The following is a 27,530-nucleotide window of genomic DNA, read 5'->3' as shown; positions in this document are numbered from 1 at the left end:
GGCTCAGTGACGACGGGCAGTTGCCAGTCGGCCATTTATTGAGCGCTTGCTGTATGCCTGGCGCTGTCCGGTGTGCCTTTGCACCCCCCCCCCGCCCCCCGCCCCTTTCGCCCTGCACGGAGTTGTCCTCCGGGCCGGCGGGAGGCCGGGGTCGCCAGGGGGCGGGGCCTCCAGCTCCTGAGCGGCACGTGGCGGGGACACAGCCAGGGCGGGGGCGGCCCGGTCGTCGTGCGGGACCGGAGAGCGGCGGCTGCGGGAAAGCGAGCCCCATCGCGGGAGGGCAAATGCAGCCGAGTCCCAGCGGCCGTAAACTCTGGCCCCCAGGCTCCTCCGCGCTAGACCTCCCAGCCGGGACCTGCCAGACGCGCAGGGGACAGACACGGGAGCCGCCGGTTGCTTGGGGCCCTCGGGTTTACCAGCTGTGGAGGAAGGCAGTGACACGGGGTGATGGAAGTCTGCAAACAAATAAGCCGTCTGTACCGACTCCAGCAGGAGCCACCTTGGAGCCTGGGGTGGGGTCGCCCGTGTCCTCTTCACATCCGCTCGCTGTTCCTGAAACACGTTTCCACAATCACAAGGCTGGAAAAGTTACTCAGCCCATGGGACTGCGGAATGAGTCAGAAGAACATGAGCTACAGCGAACCGGCCTGGCCGCCTCCTCGGCTGGACGACCAGATACCACCCTTTGCTTCCCGTCTCCCCAGGGCCGCCTCTTTGGGGACAGGAGCCCAGTGGGTGCTCCTTCTCCAGTGGACCCAGGAAACTGGAAGCCACACCCCTCTTCCGCCCTGTTGGATCAGGAGCTGGGAAGTAGAGGAGAAGCTGCAGAAAGTCGCCACACCCTGGGGGAAAAAAAAGCGTCGTCACGTTTGTAGGGCTCCGCAGTTTACAAAGCCCAGTGTCCCGTTTAGTCCGACGGAACACACTGTGTGCCAGGCACTGAGCCAGACACGAAAAAGGGGAGCGCTTTCAGTCCAGTTGTAGAGAAAAAAGTAGGAAACTAGGGCCTGGGCTTCGGGGTAGGATGAGCTGGGCGCTATAAAGGAGGCCTCCCAAGACCCCTGGCACGAACCGGTGGGGCAAGACAGGAAAACCAGGACAAGTTTTTCTCGCAAGGGAGCCTTGAATGGCAGGAAAAGTTTCAAAGGTAAAAACAGGTGTAGAGCAGGTTGGGTGCACAGACCTCTTCTTACTTACCCTAGGAAGTCATCCATCCAGTTTCTTGTCTTTGACCAGTAGCAGTAACTCAAAAGTAGTGACTCATACTTACTGAGCCCATATTATGGATCAAGAATGGTTTTTGTTCCTCTGGAACATTCTTCAGGTGCCTGAGAAGTGTCTTCTTCCCTCATCAAAAGAAAACCAAGAGGGGCACCTGGGCGGCTCAGTGGGTTAAGCGTCTGAGTTCAGCTCAGGTCATGGTCTCCCAGTTCGTGGGTTCGAGGTCCGCATCGGGCTCTGCGCTGACAGCTCAGAGCCTGGAGCCTGCTTTGGATTCTGTGTCTTCCTGTCTCTCTGTTCCTCCCCTGCTCTCACTCTGTCTCTTTCTCTCTCAAAAATAAAGATTTAAAAAAAATTAAGAAACAAAGAACCAGGAACCTTTGAGGATGCACTGGGTGTCCGTCCCTATGAAGAAGCAATGGGGCCTTTGGAACCAGATCTTCCTGAGGTTCCCCCGTTCCCCTACCACCCCTGACGTACCCCCGCAGCCACCCCTGGGGAGCAGAGCACCTGTACCCACCCACCCCCCCCTTTGATGCCTCAAAGAATTCATCAGTGAGTTTTCCCTTGTTTGAGATTAGCACAAGGCTAGTGAGTCAAGCAAGGCTTTTACTAAAGGCAGGAGACCACCGATAGGAAATACATGTCGGGTTAATCGCACCTACACAACACTGCTACCCTTCGGTGGCTCAGGGCCTCTACATGACTCTTCTCGCCAGGCCCCCCAGCCTTCCTTCATGGTCCTTGGAGCTCCCGTGTCCTGAGGTTGATGTCTTCCATGGGTGACCAACACCGTGAATGGCTTCCCTCTTCAGAAAAACCTCCCTGCCCTCATGGTGATCTCACCCTCCAGGCCTGAACAGCATGGCCGTCTATCAACAGTGTGCAATGGCTTCCACGTGTACCCGGGACTCGGTTCATCTGAAACAAAACTTCCCTTCTCCAGACGCACCTGGGGCTGCAGCCCGACCACCCCGTCAGAATTCCAAGGCTCAGTTTGGGAGCCACTGGCGCTCCTCCGTTTCCTTCCTCCTGTACCTTCACCAGGCGGTTTCCAAGCCCTGTTATTCTCCCTTTTTAATATTTACTAAGGGGCACCTGGCCGGCCCAGTGGAATGTGTGACTCTTGATCTCAGGGTTGCGAGTTCAAGTGCCACTCTGAGTGTAGAGATTTCTTAAAAATGAAATCTTGAAAAATAATATTTACTAAATTGACCCTCTCTCACTTGTAAAGGACCCCACCTGGGCCTCAGTTCTGCTGTCAGGAGGAGCTTATACAGGCTGGAGCTTTCTGAAATGCAAATCTGACCAAGCCCCCTCTTTTACTTAAAACCCTTTGAGGGGGGCGCCCGGGTGGCTCAGTCGGTTGAGCATCCGACTTCGGCTCATTTCATGATCTCACAGTTCGCGAGTTCGAGACCCGCGTCGGGCTCTGTGCTGACAGCTCAGAGCCTGGAGCCTGCTTCGGATTCTGTGTCTCCCTCTCTCTCTGCTCCTCCCCTGCTCATGCTCCGTCTCTCTGTGTCTCAAAAATAAATAAGACATTAAAAAAAAAATTAAACAAAAAAACCCCTTTGATGGCCTGACCGGGGCACCTGGGTGGCTCAGTTGGTTAAGCCTCTGGTCTGACTTCGGCTCAGGTCATGATCTCACGGTTCGTGGGTTCGAGCCCCACGTCGGGCTCTGTTGACAGCTGGGAGCCTGGAGTCCAATTTGGATTCTGCGTCTCCCTCTCTCCCTGCCCCTCCCCCACCCTGCCCCTGCTTGTGCTCTTTCTTTCTCAAAAATAAACATTAAAAAACAAAAAACCTTCGATGATCACACATCTCCAGAATAAAGTGCAAATTTTGGCAATCACAGCCCTTCACAGTGAGGCTTCAGCTTTATATGCTGTGCCCTCGACCTGCCCCATGCTCTTCCGGAGCACACCGCTCTCCTTCCCCACCCCACATGCTCTCCCTGCCAGCAGGAATGCCTTCCCTGTACATGTTTGCCCAGGAACTCCGGATGCCTTCAGACCCAGCCCAGACACCTCCAAGGAGACTCTCCTGATCTCTAACTGGCTTGGATTTGGGTGTGCCTCAAGTCTGATCCCACAGCCCACTCACACCCTTCCTATGTGACATTTAGTACAGACTGCTGAGTCAGGTGTTAAGTGTTGCGTCACTTGGCCCTTGTCCCCACTGAGCTGTGAGTTGCCTGGAGTCAGGATCTCGATGCGTCCGGTCCGTCTCTCCGTCTCCGGGGCCTAACAAACGGGCTCACACAGAGTAGGCGCTCAATACACGCTTGTCGCATTTCAGACGGAAAGATGGCGGGAGCAAAGATATGAACGATCTGTCAGGGCCCGGAGCGGGCCTCCTGGTCGGCCTGGACTCCAAGGGGTGTGCGGCTGGGACACACGGGGACTAAGCCTGAACAAGAGTTTGGGCTGGCCCTTTGAGGGGGCTGGGAGCCGAGCGGTGGGGTTTGGACTTGGCCCAAAGCCCCCTGCGATGTTAGAGGACCAGAACTGCACAACGGGGGCGGGTGGGGGTGGCCGGGGAAGGGGAGGCAGGGGTTCGAGAAAATAGACAGCTATGAAATAGGCATCTTCCAGCTGATGAAACAGCAGCGTGGAGAGGGGGACCGCTCAAGGCCGCACGACCGCGAGGCGGTGGGACCAGCAGGCAAGCCAGCTGCGGACTGCAAGTTCAGAGACCTTTGTGCCCCGCCACAGGGGGTACCGCGGTCCGTGGGGCTTCGGGGCTGTGCAGGTGTGAGCGGATGCCCCATCAGTCAGGATGGGAGAGGTCATGGTGCAGATGCAGTACTAACATCTCTGTGGCCCGACACGCTTATTTCCTAGTCGCACAAAGTCCCTGTCCTACTGGACAGCACCGGAGACCCCTTAGCGACCCAGGCCACTCTGATGGCTCCCGCCGCTCCCCCAACAGGGACAGAGCACTTGGAGCACAGGCGCCAGTGCGATTTCGGGAGCGACGCATGTCTTGGCCAGAACCAGTCCGATGACCGCGCCTGACTCACGGTGACTGGGAAATACAGTCTTCTACACGTCCAGGAAGGAGAGCAGGGCAGGAGATGCCTGTGGGCTGTAGTGATGCAGGCCACACAGTCTGAGGAACAGAGGTGCCAGGGACAAAGGACAGGGGTTTTGCTCGGGGATCCGGGTGATACTTCAGGGCACCTCGCGGGCGCAGGTGGGTGTCCCCTGGAGCAGTGTCTGCGGAAGCTCGGACACGGTGAGGACAGGGGACACAGGGGCCGCTCGCAAAGGCTGTTGATGGGAGGCCCGGGTTCTCGGTTGTGTGGGCCTCTCCCCGCGGCTGCGGTCGTGCCCACAGCGTGGCATCTGGCTTCCCCAGGGGCAAAGGACGAGACGGAGAGAGAGAGACGGAAGTCACGACTTGGCCTCGGCAGTCTCAGGCCTTCCCCTCTGCGGCGGTTCGCGGGCACGCATGCCCACCACGAGTCGGGGCGACGGACGGCTGCGCGAGGGCACGAGGGCCAGGTTGGGGCAGCTGGCGGCCAAGGGGAAGTGGAGTCACATCTGGAGGAGAGCGGGCCCTTCCTGCTTGGCTCCTCCTCTCTGTCTGCCGCAGGGGGGGGGGGCCGCACCAGTGAGGTGCGGCCCGCGGTGGCCCTGGGGAGGCAGGGCCGGGACAGATGAAGGACCCGAGGCCCAGAGCGTCAACCATGCGACGTGGACTCCCTCCACCTCCGTCTTCGCACCCAGCGTGGGCCTCTGCGCACACTCGGCAGGTGTGGGGGCGGGAACAGGGGTCCCCTGCCCCTGCTGGAGGGCACCAGCTTGGGGGGCCCGTGGGGATGCCTCAGGACCGCAGGGAGAGGCTCCCCGGCACTGTCAGAGGGAGAAGAGGGCAGACACGCCCGCGCACTGTGACCATGGGATCCACGGCAAGTTGTTGTCACAGAAAGGGTTTCCGGTAGTGAAGCCTCCCCCCGACCACCCCCTTGTTCCTGACCTGGCCTTGGGTGCTCTTACGGGTGTTCCCGTGTCCCGAGATCCTTCGGGAGACTTCCTGTGGGACAACCCTCTCCTCCTGGGGCTGCCTCTGCTTTTGACCCCGCACCTGGAGGAACCTGTCACCGGAGAGCACCCCCTCCTGCTGAGGGGACACCCCCCACAGTCACCCTCTCCTCTGCCGGCCGCACCAAAGAAACCAGAACCCAAGCCCGAGTATCAGAAACGTGTATTCTTTTTCTTTTAATAGTAAACCTCTTTACAACAAATATAGTGAAAGAGTTTTCAAACAAAACTCAGAAGAATCCCGAGGACTTTGTCTTCTTATTGTGTAGAATACTAAGAAAGCATCACCATACAGCACGAAAAGAAATATTGAAAACAAATCAACAGTCACACACTTGGACGCGCCCTGCCCGGGACCCAGGAGCGGCCCCAGGAGTGTGGGTGATTGTCGGGTTCCGGGGGCGGGGGGGGGGGGCGCCTCCATGCCTCCCCTCCCTCTCCCCCCTTCCCTCTGGGACCTGAATGGGGAAGACAAAGAGAATCCAGATTCTCCACAGAACATTCCAGCCCCCTGCCCCCACACAAACCCCACGCCTTCCACCACCGCTCAGGGGGTGGAGAGAGGCAGCGGAGGAGAGAACTGGAGTTCCCAGGCTGCGGGCCTCTCTCTTCCGTGAAAGCCTAAACTCACCCCCACCCCTCCCTGGGAGATTCCAAAGAAGTCAGTTAAAAATATATAGATATAGATATTTCTAGATACACTTTTACATCAGTTCTGTCTCTCCAAACAAATAAATAATCATCAAGAGAAGGTGCTTTACTTCCTTCCTGTCCAAGGTGGGGAGGGCTGGGTCAGGGTCAGGGGTCGGTCTCGCCGTGCCGAGCGCATTGCTGGGCGGGAGGGAAAATGGTGTGCTCCAATGGCATGGGAGGCTCCTCTTGCCCACTGTCCCCGCGAGCTTGGGAAAGCTGGGGAGGGAGGGGCAGTGGGGGACTCCAGTGATTACATTGGCAAATGCCCAGTTCTTAGGAGGAAGGAGTAGGTGGAGACAAATTTGGCTTGTGAGAGGAAGAAATGAAGTCCTCACTTGAGGTCCGGGTTCCCAGGGACCCATTCATCTGGCCAGCCAGGAGCCCCTACCCCCAAGAGAAAGCCCGGGGTACCGCATCACAGAAATGTCACATAGTCATTCACGGACCAGCCCCCGCCCCCAGGGGGAGAGAAGAAAGACAGACACACATCCACACGGGGGAATCGGAAGCCAGGTTTGCCATCACAAGGCAGACGGCAAAACTGGTGAATATTGCACCGCGAGCCTCAGGGGCTCCCGTCCCCGCCCCGTGTCTGGTGGTGGCCAAGCCCGGCTTCCAAAGGTGGGCAGACTGGCGGCAGGAACAGCCTGAGGAGGGACGGCCAGGCACCCGAGGTTTGCTGAGCGCCGATCATTCACCCATTCGGCATCTATTGAGCACGACCTATGGCAGACACGGGGCAGGGCTCTGGGAATGCATGCACAAGGCTACACCCTGAACTGTCTTTCCAGGCCCTGATCAAGTCTCGTCGACTCTTGAAAGTCCCTCTAGGAACCTGCAGGAAGACCGGACGCGCTGTGTGCCCAGCCAGCAGGTGGGGGTTAAACTCTGAGTAAGGAAGAAATCACTGCCCGGGCGAGGAAATGCTTCCAGAAGGAACGGGAACATAAGTGTCACCCTGAAGGCAGGGCCGGGGTGGGGGAAGAGTGTACAGCCGGAAAGAGAGCTGTGTGTATGCAAAGGGCCGGGGGCCAGGGGGGCTGCCTGTGCGTGGAGCCCAGGAGAGGTAGGGCCGCAAGGACAAGCAAATGGGGCGACTGTCGGATTCCCCCCCCCCCCCCCAACTGCAGTGCAAGCCTGTCAGAACTCAGGGTAGAACAGGGCCGGGAATGGGGATCGGGGTGGAGGGGCACGTGTGGCACACAGCCACCTGTCTCCCCCCTCTCCCCTCCCCTCCCAGGCACATGCACCCACAGAGATGCCCTCAGAGCTCAATCGACACAAGTATCCTTGTATATGCCCAGACAGGCTCAGAGACACACAAAGGTACGCCCATGCACACACAAATACCAGATGCCCTCGTGAACACGCTCAGGTGCTCGTGTGGTCACACACACCCCTTGATCTGGTTCCTTCCCTGCGTCAGGTGTCAGAATACTGCCAGCGGCTGGGTCACAGAGGCAGGCACAGTTTCCTGCCACGGACTGGGCCTTGTCTAGTCTACTTTCCCGCTGGGCTGGGATGAAACCCCCAGGGAGCGCTGCACCCCCAGGGTAGAGGAGGGAGGCTTCCGTGAGGGATGGGGGCGCCCCCCACCCCGGTCCGCCTGCACACCCTACCTCAGGCCAGGCCCCTTAGATGGGGGGGGGGGGAGGTGGATGGCAGGCTGGGGGCCTGCCCCCTCCGCTTTGATCTGCGATCCAGCCTGAGGTCGCAGGACCCCGTGCTGAGGCTGCCCCCACTGGGGCGGCAGCAGGGAGGGGTGGGCTGGGGGGCAGGGAGGCGAGAACAACAGAGAAGAATCCCATGTGTACAGTACGGGCCGTTTGAGTCATTATTATTACAATATACTTTGACAAAAATAGAATCTCATTTCATATCAATACAACAACAACAGAAAAAACCAGTTTCCTGGACTGTTACACTGCTAACGTTTTCCAAAGGTCGCTATTTACAATTACAGTAGCCGAGAGGGAAGGCGGGATGCGGCCTGGGGGTGGGGGGACAGGAGGTAGCAGACCAGGAGGACGCCCGGAGCGGGGGGTGGGGGCGTGGCAGGGGGCCCGGAGGGGGGCCGGGGAGGGAGGGCCCAGGCGGGAAGGAGGGAGGCGGGCCTTCTCCGGACCTCCTCCCGCATCTCCCTTCTCCCGCCCTCTCGCCGCCCCGGCGTCCCTCCTACGGGGGCGTGGGGACGTGTCCGTGCAAGGAAGAGCGAGCCCCACGCACACCTGCCGCCGGACGCGAGGGTTCCGGCCCTGCTGAGCAGCCTCACTGCAGCTTCCCTCCCCTCCCTGCGCTCTGGGGCCGCTTCCTGGGGCTGGTGTCAGCTGAGGGATGGGGCTATTGCACTGTGTGTCTTAGAGAAACCGCTAGGGAAGGAAGGGGGCCCCGATTCGCCCCTCACCCCAGCTCTCTGCCCCCAGCCTCAGATTCCCAGGCGGCCTTCCCAGCCCACAAGCTCGGCCGGCGCTCCCACACCTGGGGGTGCAGCTCGCTCGAGAATCAGTGAGTGCGTCCTGTGGAGGGGGGGGGGGGGGCATGAGGGGGCTGGGCTTGGATACTCCGCCCCACGTGCCTGTGGCCGCAGGAACAGCCCAGAAGCAGAGACCCCCTCCAGAACCTCTGCCTCACCTCCCCGCCGAAACACAAACCCATCCGTCCAGCCGACTTTGGGGTTCAGTCTATTGTAAGGGGGTTTGCTGTTTGGTAGTTTTTTTGGTTATCTCCCTCTCTCTGGGGGACGGGGCGGGAGGGCTCGGCACCTGTCCTGTCCCAAAGGCCTATCGGGCTCCCCACCCCCTCCTGCAGCATATGTGAACAACGTGCAAAGTGTCCCCCCCCTTCCCGCAAAAACAGCACCCCTCGCCAGTAAGATGGTGGGGGTGCAGAAAGAGGGGACGGGAGCATCCCCTCTCCAAAGCGAGAATCCAAATTAAAAAAAATATAATAATAATAATAATAATATAATAATTATACACAAATGTAACCGTCAACAGGACACGGGGCACAAAAGGAAGTGGGGTCGAGCGGGAGGAGCCCGGGGCGGGGAGGGGTGGGCGGTGAGATTGTCAACTCTTCATCAGGGAGGCTGAGAGGAGGGGGGTGGGAATCGTCACTTTAATGTCTGCGAAGAGAGGAGATGGAGAAGGGGTGTGAGGGCCCAGGCTGTGGGGGTCTGCGCCCCCCACTCCCCTCTCCCTGCAGGGCCAGGGCACTGGAGGCAGCCGGCGGACACGGGTGCGGGCCTGGTGCTGGAGGGACAGACGGACGGGCCCGTGGGGGTGGCGGAGGTGGCGGTGCTGCCCCACGAGGGCGACGCAGGGGCGGGGGGGGGGCGGGGAGGGGGCCCCGGGGTGCAGCGGACACTGGCGGGCAGGAGGGTGACGCTACAGTACCCAGGTGTCGAGCCGCATCCTCTTTACGGCGGAGCCGTCGGCCTCGGGCTCGGGGGCCGGGCGCAGCAGGCCCAGCGTGGGCCCGAAGTCCCCCCGGCCGTCGTCCCGGTCCCCGGTCTCGTAGGAGCCACCGGCAGGGCTGCTGAGGCCGTCGCCAGGCTCAGGGCGGGTGGCCGGGAACACAGCTGGAGGGGGCGGCGCGGGGCTGCGCTCACGGCTGGGGGACACCGGCTCTGACTTGATGCTGATGTGCGGGTGGGTGGTGACCGTGAGGGCGGCCCCCACGTGGGGCAGGGGGCTGCCCGGGCTGGGCACCGGGGGGGGGGGGGGGGGCCCAACCCCGGGCCGACCCCACCCCCCGGGGGGGGGGGGGGGGCCCAGGGAGGGAGAAGGAGGAGGTGGGGGTGTGGAGGGATGAGCAGACAGAGAGGAGACAAGAGAAGAGGGGCCGCGGGAGGGAAAGAAGGAAGAAGCCACATTAGTTCTTTCTGGCCGGTGTCAGCCACGGCCCCTTGGTACTCTGGGCTGGCAGGGGAGGGGCTCCGGCTGGGTCTCCGGGGCCACTCGGCGTTCAGTGTCCTATGCTGTCCGCCGGTGACAGGGCCCTTCGAAGGGGCCCCAGCTCCCCCAGAGGACCCCGTCTTCCCGCCCTCGGCTCTGTCCCCACCCCTCCCACGGAGCCCCGGGACTCACATCAGGCTGCTGAGAGACACGGGGACCAGGTGGGGCTGCGCCTGGGGTGGCTGCTGGGGCTGCTGGGGCTGCTGGGGCGGCTGGGGCGGCTGCGGCTGCTGCGGCGGCTGGGGCGGCTGCGGCTGGGGCGGCTGGGGCTGCTGCGGCTGCGGCCAGGCAGTGACGCTGCTGAGCGACAGCCCCCCTGGCGAGCTGAAGGCTGGGAGGGAGGAGAGCTCTGCGCTGGTCAGCTGGTAATCTGCAGGGGCGGGGGAGAAGGGGACAGGTCAGCGGGCACACCCCCGTGCGGCGTCCGTCACTGCGCCGGGCACCGGCACCCACAGCTGAAGCGAATCGTAACCAGCACCAGGGGCTGGGTTTTTAAAACGGCCTTGGGGCGCCTGGGTGGCGCAGTCGGTTAAGGGTCCGACTTCAGCCAGGTCACGATCTCGCGGTCCGTGAGTTCGAGCCCCGCGTCGGGCTCTGGGCTGATGGCTCAGAGCCTGGAGCCTGTTTCCGATTCTGTGTCTCCGTCTCTCTCTGCCCCTCCCCCATTCATGCTCTGTTTCTCTCTGTCCCAAAAATAAATAAACGTTGAAAAAAAAAAAAAAAAAAACGGCCTTGAAGTCGTTTCTTTTTAACCACCCGTAAGTATCGCTTTCAGAGTGTCGACTGGAAAAGAAGAGGAAGAAGTCAGGAAGGCCCAATATACGTCTAAGTGTCACCTCTTCCACTGCCAGGACTTCCGGGGCCTTTCCCAGACAGAGGGGCGTCGCGGGGACACCCGGGGAATGGCGTTCTGGGGCAGACCACCGTCGCCGTCCTTCCACCCGCGGCCTCGAGACCGCCCACACCAGTCAGGGAGAGGAAGGCGGTGAGGCTCCACTCGCCTGCCCTGATGGGCCCCCCGCGGAACAGGGGGGCGGGGAGGGGAGCGTGCCCTCAGCATAGCTGGCCGAGCCTCCCCCGGCTTCTCACTTTCTAAACTTCTGTCTTCTGAAGAAGCTGTGGAATCTCCATCAGAGACTCAACCAACGCGAGGGGGTTCACGATTTACACGCGCTGGTGCATTTCACGCCGCAGCCTGTTTGGGGTGGTTTAGTAGCGTCCCCCTGGGAGCCCAAGGTGACAACGGCAGTGGCGGTGGGCACAGGCACACCCCGCGTGCTGTCGCCGCCACACCACCATGCTCTTCCTCGAGGAGTCGCGTGCTGTGGCCCCAGCTCCGGGGCTGCAGGGAAGACGCTGCCGGGCACAGAGCAAGGGGAAGGGCAAGAGCCACGTGGTCAGACGTCCCGGTGGCCTCCACGGAGGTCCGTGAGCGGGGACAAGCGCCTTGCTCCCTGTTTATGGACCGGACACACGAGAGCCAAACGCACCACACAGCGGTTGTGAGGACCGAGCTCTCACACGTGGGGCGCACACAACAGAATCTGGCACTCAGGAAATATTCCAGATCCACAAACGAGGCAACTGCAGCCTCTCGTGTGGGGAGCCTCTATGAGAAGCGTGGGCTTCTCGCAGAGAAAGCCAATGGCTGAGCTGAGGCAAGACCCCAGGGCTTCCGATTACCCGTAAATCCCCCCTAGGGATGTCCGCTCCACACTTGCCTATGATCTTCTAAGATCAGCCAGCAGCCTCGAGACACCTGCTTAAAAACCAGAGCCAGGGCAGGAGGAGCCCCTAGGACCAACTCCTTGCCACACTCATCTTACAAACAGGAAGCCCAGCCTAGAAAGGCGCACTGCGTCCTCGCCCGCCACCCTGGGCAGGAGGAACACGGCCCACAGGCCCACTCGATCTGCTCCCGGAGCAAACAGAGCCAGAGCTCCGCAGCCAGGGTCAACGAGGGGCCAGGCCGGTCCCTTACCCAGGACATTACCGGAGCCAAATCAACCTCAGCCGGAACTTGAACGGGGGCCAAGGACCGTGAACGGGGAATAACTAAACAGCGGTGTGTTTGCCGGGGTTTTGTTTAGATACCTAGGGTCACCTGAAAACACGTGCTGTTTAAACCGAGGCCTGCTCACCTATCCCTGCAGCAAGAGAACCGGGGCCCCTGGTCTCTGGGACAACGTGAGGAAGCCCACATTTCCCGGCGGGGCCGCAAGGCCAGGCTCAGGGTCACAATCTGCCCTCCCACCAGACTGACAAACGGAGTCTAAAGTCTGGCCCTGCTGGGTGGGCGCCTGTCCCTGGTTCACGGACACCCGCTAAGCTCCCCTCCTGCAAGGGCCCCAGAAGGCGGCAGGAAGGCGCCACCACGTGTTTCGGGAGCCCCCCAGACAACAGCTCCTGGAGAGTGGCCTGCACTGCCCTCCGCCAAACGCCCCGCCAGCCCCCAGGGAGCCTGAGAGACCCCCTGCGGGCCCACGACTCTTCCAGATGAGGAGACTGGGGCCCAGGAGGATGGCCGCCTGAGGCTGCCCCGGGACAGCGGAACCGGGCAGTGGGTCCACGTACGGGAACACACACAGGGACAGGGGACTCATCAGACACCTGGGTGAGAAGATCTGGACACAGACACACGTCAGGGGCTGGCCCCTCAACATGAGGTGCTTCCCCCAGGTCTCTTACCTGCCCCAAGGGGCATCCCTATGGACGCTGCTGGGTTCTAGATTTTTGCCCAGGGGGAAGAGATAGGCTCTTGTATTTGGTTTTGTTTTTTTTTAATCTTTGAGCAATCTCTACACCCAACGTGGGGCTCGAACTCACAACCCTGAGATGGAGAGTTGTACGTTGTGCCAACGGAGCCAGCCAGACACCTCGATTCTGTATTTGTACAGGCGTCATGGTGTGATTCCGGAACCAGGGTGTGGGGTGGCTGGAGAAGCGTCGGGGTCTTTTGGTCCAGTTTGATCTGATCACAAAACAGCCCTAACGCAAGCTGTTCCCGAGCGAGGGAACCGGCAGTGGGGGGTGGGGGCTGCAGAGGTCTCTTCCCGGGAAACAACTGCTCTGAAAGGAGGTGACAAGGCACGTCCCCACTGAGAAGTCCCTCCTGATGCAACAACAGAGTGCAGGCCAGGATGGCTGAAAGTGTCACAGGCTGTTGCTGGGAGGGGACAGTGGGTGACACAGGCCAGGACAGCCCCGGGGACCCAGCACAGCCTGGGCACTGGGTGTCCTGATTTCTTCTACCCAGAGGCCTCTCCTGCGCCCCCCGAGAGGCTCTCCACCTTCACACCCCTCTCTGACCTTCCCTTTGTCAGGGCCCTCCTCTCCCCTCCCCATCACCCCCCACAGCAGAGCCACCTCCTGGGTGAGAGGCCGTCTCCTCCCTCCTCCCCCTGCCCGAAGCCCCCAGCTGGCCTTCCCGAGAGGCTGGGCAAACCCTCCTGACAGGCCTCCCTCTCTCTGGCCTCCTCCACCTGTCCCTTCTCCAGGAAGCCTGCCCTGCCCCCCCAAGGGCAGCCTGAGTCATGTGCTCAGCCCCCCTCCCCGCCACCCCTGCCGCTGGCCTGGCCCCTCCTCAGACAAGGAGGTTCCTCAAGGACAGGAACTCCTCTTCCATTAGGTCCTGTATTAAAACGAGGGATCCCCAGTTAGCAAACTTGAATTTCAGACAAAGCAATGAGTCGTTTTTTTAACACGAGTACGTCTTTGGGACATGCTTTAGCAGAAAAAAGTCTTTGACGCGTATTTATACTACAAGATTACTCGCGGTTTTATCTGAAATTCAAATTTCAGGGGGCATCCTCTCTCTTTCTATTTGCTGAGTCTGGCACCCGCAGCCAGGTGGGGGCTTCCCGCTGGGGCTGGAGCCCCCCCCCCCCCCCCCCCCCCCCCCTCCCCCCTCCGGGGAACAGTGCCCCAGGGCCAAGGGCACGCAGCCACTCACCTGTGTTGTAGGCAGTGGGCATGGAGGAGAAAGGGAGGCCCTGGCTGAGTAAACTCGGTGTTGCCACGGAAACCACCGGGGTGGTGAGCGAGTGGGTCGACTGGGAGGCCCCAAGGCGCTGGGCGTTGTTCTGCGGGAGAGAAGCGGGTGTCAACGGGTGGCGGGGTGGGGGGTGGGGGGGGGGGCGGGCCCGCCTGGCGGGGACGCCTCGGCGTGGACACGCACGCCGACGCCGTCACGGGGACGCCGGCGCCCAGCGAGGGGCGCATGCACGCGTGCAGGGAGGAAGGCGCGCCCGGATCTGCCAGGCGTGGCGTGTGCCTGCGTGTGAGCACACACGCGTGTGGGGCTGTCAGCTCCATCTGCCGCTGAGTCACTTGTTTATTCCAGCTCCACGCTGGGGCCGAAACTGCCGCCGTGTTGGCCGCCAAAGCCCGCCTGCCTTTTCCAGCCTCTCTGGCCTCCCGTCAGGGAGCTGGGGAGGGAGGAGCCCCCGCCCCGCTCCTGGCTTGGGGCCGGGATGGAAGCGTGAGCGCGCGTGCGCGGCTGCGAGCGCCTGGGAGCGCAGGTGAGGCGGGCTGCGAGCGGGACTGAGCTGGGACTGAGCTCGAGGAGGCCGAGAGGAGGCAGGGAGTTACCAAGGACACCCCTGGCCTGGCCCTGGGCCGCAGCTGCCTCTGGGAAAGTGCTGCCACGGTCTGGCTGGCACCCCTCCCAAGGAGGTCCCTGTCCTGGGTTCCAAGAGTGCTCAGTGGGACTGAGTCAGAGGGCAAGTATGGTCCAGCCCCGCCAATGCAGGCGTCCTGGGGCACATCCAGACGGGCCCTCCAAGGCCAGGGGCCGGCCCAGCCCCTTGCGCGCGTGCGCGCGCGTGCACACACACACACACACACACACACACACACACACAGACACACAGGGTTAAGGGGTGTCTGTGTGAACGCATCACATAAAGACGTCCCCGTCCACACAGGTACAAACACATGCATGTCTAACCCTGACCCCTGCCCCATTCACCTCTATACCCCGCTTGGCACTGAGCACAGCTCCTGGCAAACAACCGAGTAAACAAACAACACACACGACACACGCAGGCGGGAGGCAGGGGGCACACGCACACTCCATGCTGGGGCACGAGCCACGGGTGGACCCGGAGTTCAAAGCCACAGCACACACCTCACAGCCTCAACTTACCAGATCTAAATGGTCCTCAGTCTGGCAGCGGAAATAAAACCAAGGGGCTGGTTCAGTCTCTGACCTCTGCACCCCACCCCCAGACCCCTGTCCCCACGGCCACCCCATCTACCTCTTCACACAGGAGCGGGACGGCTCTCCAGCCTCGGACTCCAGAAAATGCTATATCCCAACGACCACCAGGTACGAAACCTTCACAATCCAGTCCTCATGCTTCCACAGGGATGTCAAATCCCTCCCTCCCTTCTCTCCCACCTCCTGTCCCTTCTTACTGCCCTTGTGGGTGGCACTTCCACATTCCAACCTCTTGCAGGGCCCTCGGAGAGAAAGCTCAGGAGAAGTCCCGCCTCTACAGTCTCTCTCCGGAGGTCCCACCTGCTGGCTAGCCTCAGGCTCTTCCCCCTTCCCCAGCCCCTACCCCTCGGTGCAGACACCCACTCACCAGGTGATGCATCAAGCCCTTTCCTCCCTGGGAAGTGATGACCCTCAGGTCGGGCTTGCGGCTGGGGGCTCCAAGCTGGGCGCTGTGGGCGGGCGGGGGTGGAGACTTGGCAGGGATGCCCTTGTTTAGACTGTTGCCATTGGCCACAGGGAGGAGGCCGGGGGAAGCCCGGGCACTGACGTAGCCATTCCCTGAGAGAAAGAGATGAGGGTAAAAGGAGAGACGCGGACCCAGCCCTCAGCCCCGCTAACTCCCCCCGCACCAGGACTCCACGCTCAGGCTGCCGGTGGGTGCTGAGCTCTCAGTTTTCCCCTAAAACCGCCCTGACTCCGGCATCGCCGGGCTCATTCCTCTCTGCCTCTAAGTGATGTGCGATGGAGCTCGCGGTCGGGAGCCCTAAGGCTGGTAGGAAGGAGTGGCCACACCCTGCGGCGAGCCCTTCCCACCTTTCCTCCGCTTGGTCTCAGACAGGAAGTCCTGCCAATCCCCCCACCTGCCCCGACTGGCTCACGGTGGCCCCAGCTGGAGAAGGGGTGGGTAGCCCGGAGCTGCCCTCAGTGAGGATCCCGGCCCCCGAGGCCAATCGACGCAAGACGGCGCCTCTGGCCAGGAGACGGGTGCCGCGACTTGGGTGAGTACATGACAACACGCCCGTGGCTCTGGGGCACACGAGCCATCGCTGGCGGCGGTGGCGTCACTGGTAATGGGGAACGGACGACACAGCCACCACCACAATTACGGTGGCAACAACAGGCATAATAACTACCTCTTCCGTCTGCCCCACGCTCGACACCGCACGGGACTTTCACGTGCACACCATCTCATTTAATCCTCACGCCCGCCTTGCGAGGCAGACCGGACGTGGCCCCTCAGCCCTATTCACGAAAGACCAGACTCGAGGCCTGGTTGCCAGAGGTGTGAGGACTGGCCCGGGGCAGCACGGCCGGGCGGAGGCCAAGCCAGGGCTCGCACCCGCACCCCACACGCTGGGCCTGGGCGCCTGCAAGGACCACCAGGAGTGCCCGGGAGTCTGTAGGTGCTTCTCTGGCCCTCTCCTCGAGAGGAAAAGGAAGTCGCCATCCCCGCCTCTGACCCCAACACACAATCACTGCCACCAAGGTGTTTATGTGGTGCCTGGGGCTCAGCTGGGGGATTCTAAGGCCCAGAGAAGTGGCGATGACCACAGTCAGACATGTCACCTTGCTCTGTCCCCTGAGAGCACACTGTTCCCCTGGAAGTGTGGGGCTGCCTTCATCCCAATTCCCGGATCACTCTGGGAATGGCAAGAATGTCAGGGTGACGTCAATGGTGACATTCGAAGTCACAATCACCAGTCGGACAACAGCACAGGGCGGGAGAGGCTGTCGGCGGCCGGGGGTCTGGATGGGAGTCCGTCGGCAACACCATACGCTCCAGATCCCACCCAGGTGCCCCCACTCAACTGAAAGGACTTGGATCTTCTCATCCAACTAGAAATGTTGGTTCATTCCCCCACTTTGCCCAGAACGCCCTGGGCCTACGTCTCTGATGATCGTCCACACCAGTCACTGCTACGGACAAAAGAGACCCATCCAACTCAGGCCCCGGCATCTTCCTCTCATCTAACGGGGGTCCCTCTTGGTCCCTGGGCCCGCGAGGCCGCGAGCAGGCAGGCAGCTGCACTCACCGACAGGGCTGGGGCAGGCTCCGTTAGCACTGGTGAGGTCTCCCCCCAGCATGGCCCCTGGGGGACAAGCAGAACCGTGATGAGTCGGCAGGACGCCCCCTTCCACGGTATGTCCCGAGGGACCCCGCAGCGGGAGGAGCCACACAAACGGCAGAATGCTGCACTGGGTGCAGGGAAATACCCAGTGCCGAAGACGGAATCCCGAGGCCCCACCTCACCTGCACTGGCCGGCCGCTGGGGCAGGCCCGGAGACACGCTGTTCCTCTGCAGCGCTGGCTGCTGGGGGGACAGGAGCCGGGGGTCCGTGAGGGAGGACGTCACCAGGGAGGGGGTGACCAAAGAGCCGCTGGGATTGCTGAACTGCAGTGAGCTCTGGTTGGACACGGGCACCGTGACGGGCATAGCAAAGTTGGGGGCCGGCACGGCTGACTAGACACAAAACGGAGAGGCAGGGTCAGGCCAGGTGACCCCTCGCCCCGGACCCACTCTGCCTGAGGGGGCAGGCAAGGCTTCCTCTTGTCTCTGGGCTGTGTGTCCGAGGGCCAGCAGCTCGACCTCTCTGCCCTGGGCCCTCTCGGAGGAAGTACGCGGGCGGGGTGCCGTGGGGTGGAGCTGCGCTCACCACAGACAGGCCCAGGGACGCCCCGAGGCCCCCAGAGGAGGTGGTTAGTCCTCAGCCAGGCGGGACACACAGGGAGCAGGTTAGAGGCCCTGAGTACAGCCCCGAACGCACCCGCACAGCTGGGAAGGGCCCGCTACCACCGGACAGGCCACCACGTCCCTTGTCGTCTCCCGGCACCCCGCTCGCCGCCCTCCCTACTTGGAGGGGGTGTCGGCGCAGGCCCGACAGGGTCCCTGCCCTCCGGCGCCGTGGACAAGGAGCACGGTCCCTACTTCCTGTTGGCTGAAGCCCTCACGTCATCTACACACGCCTCGCCGGGCAGAGGGACGCTCCAGGCCTCTCCCGCTTGTGCTGCGTCCGACACGACACGCGTCTCGGCAAGGGTCACGGGGTTTTCACAAGCAAGGTCAGCGGCTGCTCGGGGGCGACCGACGCCCCCCACGGCGCAGGGCGGGCGTCCGTCGGGGGCAGCCGAGGGCCGGCGCGAAGCCACACCATGCAGCACGGACAGGCGTTCCTCCACGCGACTACTCACGGCCAGTCTATAACTCTGCATCATTTTATCAAACTCCTCGTCTATCTTTTTATACTTCTCCTCCGTCTGGGGGGTCAGGGCAAACACCTCGTCCACCTCAGGGCTCTCACATTCCCTGTGTTTCTTGTGCAGCGCCTGGGGGGGGGGCCGGAGGGGCCGACAGGGAGACAGTGAGTGGGGCTCACCCCGTAGCGCCGGAAGAGCCCGTCCAGCTCCTCGCTGGCGCGTCGGTACTTGTCCTCCAGCAGGGGGCTCTGCTCCAGCGAGTCCTCCCCGTCGGGCTCCGGGCTGTCACAGCCGTTGAAGCCCTTCTTCCTCAGGGTCTGCAAGCGCACCACTGTGTCAGCTGGGGGGAGGGGGGGCGGCCAACCCCACCCCGGGGTGGGGGGTGTGAACGCGTGCTGGGGGGGGCGTGCTCTACCCCAGAATGCGGCATGCACTTGGCACAGACCCCTCCCTCCAGGGTGGCAGGTGGGGAGGGGCCCTAAGGAAGCGCCACGGGGGGACGGCAGCCAGGGCTGGTGGTGCCCCGCGTGGCCCCTGGGCTCTGGGAGGGAAGCAGAGAGGGAGACGGAGGGAGAGGAAGGAGGGGGAGAAAGGCCAAGAGGAAAGCAGCGTCTCTTGAGCCCCTACGATGCGACGCCCGAGTGCCGTCCTTGCCCAGAGGCCGGGGGCTCCTCGCACGTGCCCACACGAGGTCGGGGCACGCCCGGTAGGCCTGGAGTAGACCCCAGGGCTGCCGCCTTCCTGTCAGAACATCTTCACAGATGTGGTTTGTCTTTAAAGTCAATAGCGAGTGTAAATGTTCCATCCTAGACCAAACCTGTTTTCTCGAACAGAAAACTAAGGCAATTTCCTCCCCATCTCGGAATTAAAGTCCCTCTCGGGGAAGGCAAGCCCGTGGCTTCCAGGCACCTCTTCACTGGCAGCTCTGTGCCCTGGGAGGGCACCTGAGCGTGGCAGGATCCGAGGCCCTGGGAGGCTGACCCACCCAAGGCCGTGTGGCCGGTCAGGGCCACAGCTGGATCCCAAAGCCCGTGTCCTTGGACGGCTCGCAACACTGGCTCTTTGTGAAACGGAAAATTGCGCCACAGGGACCCACAGAGGGGCCGCGGCGGAGCAGGGGAGACAGAAACAAGGAGGGAGACAAAGGCAGAAGACTGGGAAGCAGGAGCAGCCCAAAGACGGAGGAGAGAGCGAGCGAGCGAGCGAGCCCGGGAAGCCAGAGCAGAGCCCAACGAGTTGAGCGTGAACTCGGAGAGGCCGGGCGGGCGGCCCCCACCCGACGTGGACATCCCGGTCCCGCCCGCCTCCCCCGGCCTGGGCTCGAGCGAGCGCGAGAGAGGACGTGGGTCCCACGGGCGAGGGGCCGCCAGGGGCGGGGCAGGCGCGCGCGCGGGCCCACCTCGATGATGTCGGCGTTGGTGCGGCTCTCGTGCGGCTCGTTGTACTCCGTGTACTTGAGCAGCACCTTGTCCATGTCGGTGCTGGCATACTGGAACAGCTTGTTGGAGTGGTTGAAGATGATGAGCGCGATCTCGCAGTCACAGAGCACGCTCAGCTCGTACGCCTTCTTCATCAGCCCGAACTTGCGCTTGGTGAACGTCACCTGCAGGTGGCGGGGAGGGGGGTGGCCAGGTCTGGCTCAGTCAAAGCCCGCCCAGGAGCCCCTGGCCCCGGGGAAGAAACAGGCCAGCGCCTCTCTGCCAACACAGGGCCGAGAAGGAGAGCCTAGAGCCGACTGGCTGAAGGGAGAGGGTGTGGACGCACAGAACGCCACACCTCTGTGCTGGGGGCTATAAGGAGGTCAGGGAAGGAGAACAGAAGGGCTTCCCAGCTCCTCCCCTGGAGTAGGAGGAGGGGAACAATTCCTCTTGGGGAAAAGGGGGTGTGCCCAGGGATGGCCTGAGGCTTGGGTATGGCTCCTGGGTGGGCAGTGGGGGGCACAGGTCCACGTGCTTGCAGCAACAGAGGAGCCTCAGAGTTCTGAGACACAGGGTTCCAAGAGCTGCGGGAGGTGGGGGCTCCTCTCCTCCCAACTCAGTCCTTCCCCTTCCATGATAGCCTCCAGAGGCCCCCTCCTCCAGGAAGCCCTCTTGGACTGGCGGGAAGGAGTGGAGGCAGAGGCCAGCTCCCTGCCCTCCTCACCCCACTCTACGTGGCTCCAAGACCTCCTCACCTGTCGGTTCCGCTCATCAGTGATTCGCTGGATCTGAATCTTTTTCCTCCCCATCTTCTCCGGGGATCCTCAGTGCTAGGGAGGGGAGGGGATCGCTGGGTGGCGGGTCTCGGCACGCCTTACACTGTGCTCATGAACGGCCTGGGACCAGGGCTCAGTTCATGGTCTGCAGGACACCTTCTGCACAGCCTCCTGGGAGAGGAGGGCCAGGAGACGGCTGTCAGCCCGGCGAGTGCCAGCACACAGGCACGCAGGCCAGGCTCACAGCACCCCCGGGGGAGGCTGGGCAGCGCCCAGCCCCATCCTCAGAATGAGGAAATGGTGATGTCCTGAGGGGACGACGGCATGCCGCAGCCAGGCACCAGCTGGAACTCGCACCCAGGGCCCAGGCTCCGGTCCAGGCTCTGTCCATACCAGCCCTGCCATGCTCCGGTTCGAGATCACACAGAGCCGGTGTCCAGGGCTCTGGGTCTTGGAGGACGCCCTGCACCCCTTCCTCTCCCCGGACCCTGCCCAGAATAGAGACATCGGGGTTCGCCGGCTGCCCCTCTGGCCTAGAACGGCACTTGCAGTCCTGGAGCCCGGTGGGCAGAGGGCACCTGCTGAGGCCGTGAGCGGCTACCACGGTGCACCTGCCAAGACGGCAGGGCTCTGGGCCCCCCGGTCCGGAACACAGCAGAGCTGGGCTAGAGCGCTGGTCCTCGCACCAGCCTCACGGAACCCCGGAGCCTGGAGTGCCCGACGGGGCTGGGGCGGCTGGGAGGGCTGTCTCCCCTCTGCCAGGGGTTGCTCCACACCCATCGGCACTACTCGGTGGGCCTCGGCCTACGAGTTTCGTTAGAAGAAAGGGTTCTGCTGCTTAAAATGAGTCAATACGTGACCACCGCCCCCCAATCTAGAGCAGAGGTCTGCAAACTTTTTCCGTAAAGGGACAGCTAACAACTACTTTAGGCCTCACAGGCCACATGGCTCTGTTGTAACTACTTGACCACCACCGTGGCGGGAAAGCAGCGGCAGACGACACATAAACAAATACGCGTGGCTGAGCTCCAGCAAAACCAGATTTATAACAACAGGCGCGGGTCAGATAGGGCCCAGAGGTCACAGTGTGCCGAGTCCTGCTCTGGAGGAGCGGGCCACGTCTAGAACCCAGGTTCACAGCCGCGGGTGTGCATGGAGGAGGCCGGGGCAGGCACCGGGAAGAGGGCGCCCCATCTCGCACGCCCATAAACCAGTCATGGCCCACGGGTGAGGAGCCCCAGTTCCACAGCCAGGACGGAGGACGGGACACGGAGCCCTTCCAGGACGGGAGGGGGCGCGGGGATGGAAACCCAGCCTGACCCAGAAAAGGTACGCGCTCTCGGGTGTGGGAGAGGCTGGTGCCCTAACAGGCTGGGTGAGCCCTTGGGGCCTGGAAGGGCCCTGGGTGGGGTGGAGGCAGCTGACGACCCCTGGACCCCTTCAGCTCTGTGATTCCAGGAGAACTGGGGGCGGAGCCTTCCAGGACACCGAGCAAGCGGGCAGTGAGCACGAGGCCCGTGCGTCCTGCGGCCACTCTGATTAGGTCTTAGGAATCCAGGCCTCCCCTCCAGAGGTTCCCCCCCATAGAGCCCCAGGCAGAGACCCCACTGCAGAGTCCAGGGAGGTGGGTTCTCAATTCCCCCCGGCCTGGGCAGAGGTGACAGGCATGCCTGTACTTAGGAACCCCCTCCCCAACCCCCATTTCCAGTGGCTGCTGAGTTTTCCTGGAGCCTTTCCAGCCCCTCTCAGCCGTGGCCCCCAAGGTGCCAGAGCAGAAACCAAAGTTCACCCTTGCCGGCATCTCGGCCACGGAGGGCAGGGAAGGAGGGGATCGGAGGGCTTGGGAGGAGCCAGGGATGCCTCTTCCCATCCTTCTCCAGCCCAGCCTCAAAGAGAGTTTCTGCTCTGTCCTGAGACCTTCAGGAAACAGCTAGAGGGGTCCTGCACCCCTCTCTCGCCCCAGAGATGGGTCCCAGAACCTCTTCCTCTCTTCCTTGCCCTCAAGGTGCTCCACGGGCCCTGGGCCTCCTACTGCCCCCCTTCTTGCCCCCCTTGGACAACACCCACACAGCCCAGGGGGCCCAACAGACACCCCATTCTTTGCCTCTGATGCCCGTCTCAGCCAAAGCCCCACCTCAAAGGCCCCTGCCCAAGGGTTACAGCTAGGCTGCTTCCCCGTGCGACCCCAAGGCTGTGTCTTCCGGAGCCGGTGATCTGGGCGTGGCAGAAGGGTGGGGAGGGGACGCGGAGGACAAGGGGGCGAAGACGACGGCTTTTTGAACTAGATTCTGGGGCCTGGCCATGAAAACCCCAATCTAGACTGGTTAATGCTGTCACTGCTGCACTTCTGTGGCTCAGAGCACCCACCTTCCCTCCAGCACCCCTGTTCCCATCTCCCTCTCACCACCTTTTGTGCGTAAGCAGGTTCTCGCGGAGACGCGGCCTCCATCAGCTTATGGCCAATTCTGCCTCCTCCTCCAAGTGGAGAGAGAACCCTGTGTTTGCTCTCACGACCCCCTGCAGCCTGACCTTGTTCCTGCGGTCCTCGGGGCGCCCTGTTCCTTCCCTTCTAGCGCTCGTCACGACCGTCCGTTAGTCCAAGTCTGCGCTTCCGTTTCATGCCTGGCTCCCAAGTTGCTGGGGCTTCGTGAGGGCAGGACCCACATCTGCCCTTTCCACTACTCCACCCCTGGAAGGAGCAGCTCAGGAAATGTCTGCTGAAAGGGCAGATTCTGTCACTGCTGTGACCCTGTGAGAAGTGCTCCTCGTGGCCTGACTTCGGTCGGTCCTATTGCGGGACCGGCTCCTTTCCCTCTGTCCTCCGTGGGGGCGGAACCTTTCTTCCCCCAACCGCCCCGAACTCGCACATTTGGATACCGTCTACCCTCCAACCACGCCGGCCTCTCCAGGCCTCAACTCTCCCGGCCCTCCGGCTGGTGCAGAGGGTGAGACTCTAAAGTCTTCTAAGAAGCAGCCCTGAGCACATGGATGGGGTTGCTTAGGCAACTGTCGCCTGGCAACCAGCTCCCTGGCTGATCTCCTACACCACCCCCCCACCCCCGCTTCATGCTGGGGGAGCTGGGATGTGAGAGGGATCAGGGCTGAGAAGACAGGGAAGCCAGAGACCCCCTGAGCGTCCTCCGGCAGAGGGGAGTCAGGGATGAACAGACCAGGCTCCATCCATCCCCGGTCTCTGCCAAGGTACCCCAAGCACCTCTATAACCAACCGCCCATGTCCCCAGGGCCCCGTGCCCACTGCCGCCCCTACCTCTGTGCCAACAACACCTGCCAGAGCACGAGATGCCCCTGAATCGGCAGTCCTTCCTCCTATCTAACCAGGAGCCCTCCTACAGAGCAGGCTGTCTGTAATAATGTCTTTCCCCTTCCATCCTGTCTATCCCTTCTATGCTGCCGCAGTCTGAAAGCCCTGGGGCGAGGAGAGGAACTGGGCACACACTTTGGAAGAAGGGCGCTGGGGCCTGGGTGGGCACAAAGGACCCTATACAGACCCTTCCCGAGGTGCGGAGGCCCATCCTGTCCTGCTTCCCTCCTACTCAATTAGGAAGAGCCTAATGAACACCTGGACCGCCTTAATGAGCCCTCTGCCTGATTACCTCACCAACTGCCGGGAGCCAGAGGCCTGGGCATCTGTTCTCCAGATGTGTACCTTTTCTCCCTGGCCCGGCCTGGGCCTCTTCTCCTCTCTGGCCTTCTCCTCTACGAAGCCCTCCCAGACCTGGCTTTTGGCTGTTTCTCCTGGAGCCCAGAGCTTGAGGGGGCCTAGCAAGACGCCAAGGAGACAAGGGGTTGGCCAGGATGGCCTTCCGGCTCCAGTGGCCCCAGGGCCCGCCTGACCTCAGGCCACAGCCAGGACTCCTCAGGCTGGCAGCATCTGGGTCACCAAAAGCAGCCCTTGGAAGGCTCCGGCCGCTGCTGCTTCTGCTTCTCCCACTCGAGGCAGTGCTGGCAGGACCGAGCTGGGCAGGGTGGGCCTCCTGGGGGTGGGGAGCGAGGACAGAAAGAGCAGAGGGGGAGGGTGGCAGCTGGGCTGAGCCCTGGGGAGGCGGGCACAGACCCACCTTCTTTGGGGAAGGGTGGCCGCAGAGAAGCCTTAGCAAATGGAGAACAGAGAGGGACGCAGGGCAGGAGCTCATCTGACAACACCCCAGACGAGAAGGAGGGGCTAAGGGAACCAGAGATGGTAGGAAATCCAGAAGGACCCCACAGACAGACATTCGTCCAGGCCCAAGCCGGGACCCAGACCCAATGGGAAGCCACAGGGTTGTATCTGCATGCAAACAAGGTGCAAACAATATGCAAAACGCACCCCAAAGGGGGTCTCAGTCTGGAAGGGCCAAGGGAGAAAAAAACAGGCCCCTGCCTCCCCCAATTTAACACCTCTTGGTACCTGAGCAATGTTCAAACCATTCTCGGGTTTCAGAATGATGCTATCTCAGTTCCTGTGTGAGGGTGGCCTGGGGCCAGTGGGGAGAGTTGGGGGGAGCGGTCAGGGCAGCCGTGGCAGGGCCGGCCTTCCTGGGGAGCCCAGAAGTACCTACCAGCAGCCAGCCTCCAGCCCCTCTCCTGCCTCCTCGCGACCCCCATAGCCTCCCGCCCACATCTGCCTGCCCTTGGCCCCTATCTGCCTGCCTCCAGAGCTGCCGTACCGGTGCAGGTCAAAATGGAGCAGAGGCCCAGAGAGGCTGAGCGAGTGGCCTCCCATCACAGAGCACTGGGCTTCGCACGGCAAGGAAGGCAGCTCTCATTAGGCAGGCCCTCCAACCCTTCCTCCCAGGCTGCTCCAGGCTTCAGGCTGTGGACTGGAAGGGAAGGCATGAGGCGCTGGAGACAGCTGTCATCCCTCCTCCCGCCCCTTCCCCGTGGCTGGGCTGCAGGGCATGAAATAAGCAGCAGGCACTGGGGGAGGGGGTGACAATCCAATCCACCTGTCACCCCCACAGTCAGGCGGCCTCAAGCAGCCTGCTCACTAACGAGGGAGGAGGCGTGGGTGAGGCAGACACAGAGTGGGGGGGTGGGAGAAGGGGACAGACACCCAGATGCGAAAAAAGAGGCAGAGAGGCCAAGAGGAAGGCCAAGTGTGGGGCAGAGGGCCAGAGGACAGAGGGCGAGGCTGGAGCCCAGACTCGGAGAAGCGGGCAGACAACAGAAGCAGGCTCAACAGCGCCCCGGAGCGGGGCTGGGTGCGTGGGCACAAGGGGATGGGCCGCCAGGCCTGCCCTCCGAATACTTGCAGTCCAGCCAAGAGACGGGCCAGGGAAGGGCAGGTCCCACCCAGGGCAAGGGCAGGGCGAGGCAAGCAGGCCCTAGGGGCCTGGACTGGGCCCAGACCCCGCTGGGATGGGGCATCTGGGCTCCTGAGGGCGGGCAGGCCCCCACGGCGGGCAGAGGTGAACACGAGGCCCAGGAGCCCTGTGGGTCCCCCTGGGGACCATCTCTGTTCCCACCCCGACCTGGAGCTTACAGCCCTCCTGGCCACCCTCTTGGCCCTGCAGCCCTCTTCCCCCCAAGCAGGGACATGTGGAAGTGCCCTCTGGAAGGTACGGTGGGCAGGTGAGCCCAGTGACGGCCCCAAACAGCGAGAGGGTGCAGGGGCTCGGGGCCCCTGGGGGACACACAGGGAGCCTTCCTCCGCAAACTCCGAAGTTGCCAGCAGCGGGGGGCAGTGCCCAGTTCTCACGCCCCCAGCCGGCTCCCCTCACTGCTCCCCTGCTCCTCTCTGGTGTCCCTCTTCGGTCCCGCCCCTCCCCCAGCCAGGGCAGCCTCTTCGTCCAACCCAGGGCTCCAGCGGCTGCTTTCAAAGGCACAGGCGATGCCCGTCCAGTCCCTAGCCTCCTCCCCTCAAAGTTCTGTTTGGCAGGCTCGATTCCCAAACCCCCGGTTCCCACCATCTTCCCCTCCCTCGGGATCTCCCCTCCCCCAGCCCGGCAGCCTCAGGGTTGGGCAGGGGCTATTTTTAGCCTGGGCACTGAGCTAATTTTAACTCACCGACAGGGACCTGGGGGCGGGCTGGCAGGCTGGGGGGAGGGGGAGCAGCGGTCCGGGGAAAGCTGGACCCCGGGCACCGGTGGTCTCGGGTCCTAGGCGCCCCAGGAGGGCAAGTGGAAACAGGCTCTGCAGCCCGGGCTGAAGGGACAGGAATGGACTCGCCAGAGGAGCACCGACCGGAGTGGCCGCTCCCCGGGCGCCCTCCCCGCGGCTTCCGCTGGACACCTCTCCCGCGCCCCACCCCAGGCTTTCCCGCTGGGCAAATCTCCCGGGATGGGGTCATCCTGTTCTCTGCCCAGGAGATGCCTCTCCAGTGAGGGTCCGTCTCCCGAGCCTCCTCCGCTGCTTCCCCCAGCCTGTCCTTCCTGAAGTCTAGCTCCCATCCTTCCTGCGGCAGCTGTCGGTGTCCAGCTCCCACACAGGCAGCGGCCAGCCCACCCCCCAGGCTCCAGCACCGCCCACCGCAGCTCTGGCCTTCCCCCGGAGGCCTCTGGGCTGGCTCCGAGGACCCAGTTCCTCACCAGTTTCTGGAGCCACCCAGTCTGATCTCAGGAAGAAGCTGGGGGTCACAGGAGACTGAATCTTAGCAGAACAGGGGTGGGTGCGGTTGGGCAATCAACAGCCCAGGGAGGCATGGGGTCTATGGACACAGGGATTCTGGATGCCTGGGTTCTAGTCCCTGCTCTGACCCTAAATCGCAGCGTGACCTTGAAGAAGTCACTGCCCCCTCCAGGCTTTACACCGCTGGCCGGTACAATGGGTGGGTGGCAGGGACTAGGCACCTGAGTGCCCTTCCAGCCAGGACATTTGGTTCCCGTGCCCTTTGGAGAGGCCCAAAAGGGAGGTCGGAGTGGCTTATTCCATGGGGACGTAGCAGAAGAGATGGCCCGGTTGGGTCCACTGTCCTCCAGCTTGGAGGGAAGGACAGCGTGGAGGCCAGAAGAGTGTAGGGATGGGGCTGATAAAGGGGGAAGGTGTTTTCTGAACAGTCA

At 62.5% G+C, this 27,530-nt stretch overlaps 1 protein-coding gene across 4 annotated transcripts; it reads right to left on the bottom strand.

The window, feature by feature from the left end:
* Positions 1–5,418: 5,418 nt before the first annotated feature.
* MEF2D (myocyte enhancer factor 2D) lies at positions 5,419–26,236 on the bottom strand. 4 transcript variants are annotated; one of them, XM_040452630.1, is made up of 12 exons: positions 25,200–26,236; positions 20,512–20,703; positions 19,738–19,941; positions 18,333–18,467; positions 17,394–17,604; positions 17,176–17,232; positions 15,510–15,700; positions 15,068–15,088; positions 13,874–14,003; positions 10,054–10,291; positions 9,361–9,667; positions 5,419–9,089 (listed from the first exon to the last, which is right to left on the bottom strand). In XM_040452630.1, exons 2-12 carry the CDS (start codon positions 20,563–20,565, stop codon positions 9,078–9,080), a joined length of 1,560 nt encoding a protein of 519 aa, XP_040308564.1. In that variant the 5' UTR covers positions 20,566–20,703; positions 25,200–26,236; the 3' UTR covers positions 5,419–9,077. The 4 variants fall into 4 exon arrangements, with proteins under 4 accessions (XP_040308564.1, XP_040308563.1, XP_040308566.1 ...); XM_040452629.1 differs by lacking the exon at positions 18,333–18,467 and adding an exon at positions 18,518–18,655 and having other exon boundaries at positions 25,200–26,231; XM_040452632.1 differs by lacking the exon at positions 15,068–15,088 and having other exon boundaries at positions 25,200–26,234.
* Positions 26,237–27,530: the final 1,294 nt, after the last annotated feature.

Source organism: Herpailurus yagouaroundi, unplaced genomic scaffold, assembly GCF_014898765.1.
Source record: "Herpailurus yagouaroundi ecotype Mexico unplaced genomic scaffold, PumYag 207, whole genome shotgun sequence".
Lineage (NCBI taxonomy): Eukaryota > Metazoa > Chordata > Mammalia > Carnivora > Felidae > Herpailurus > Herpailurus yagouaroundi.
This window is presented reverse-complemented; position numbering and strand designations above follow the sequence as displayed.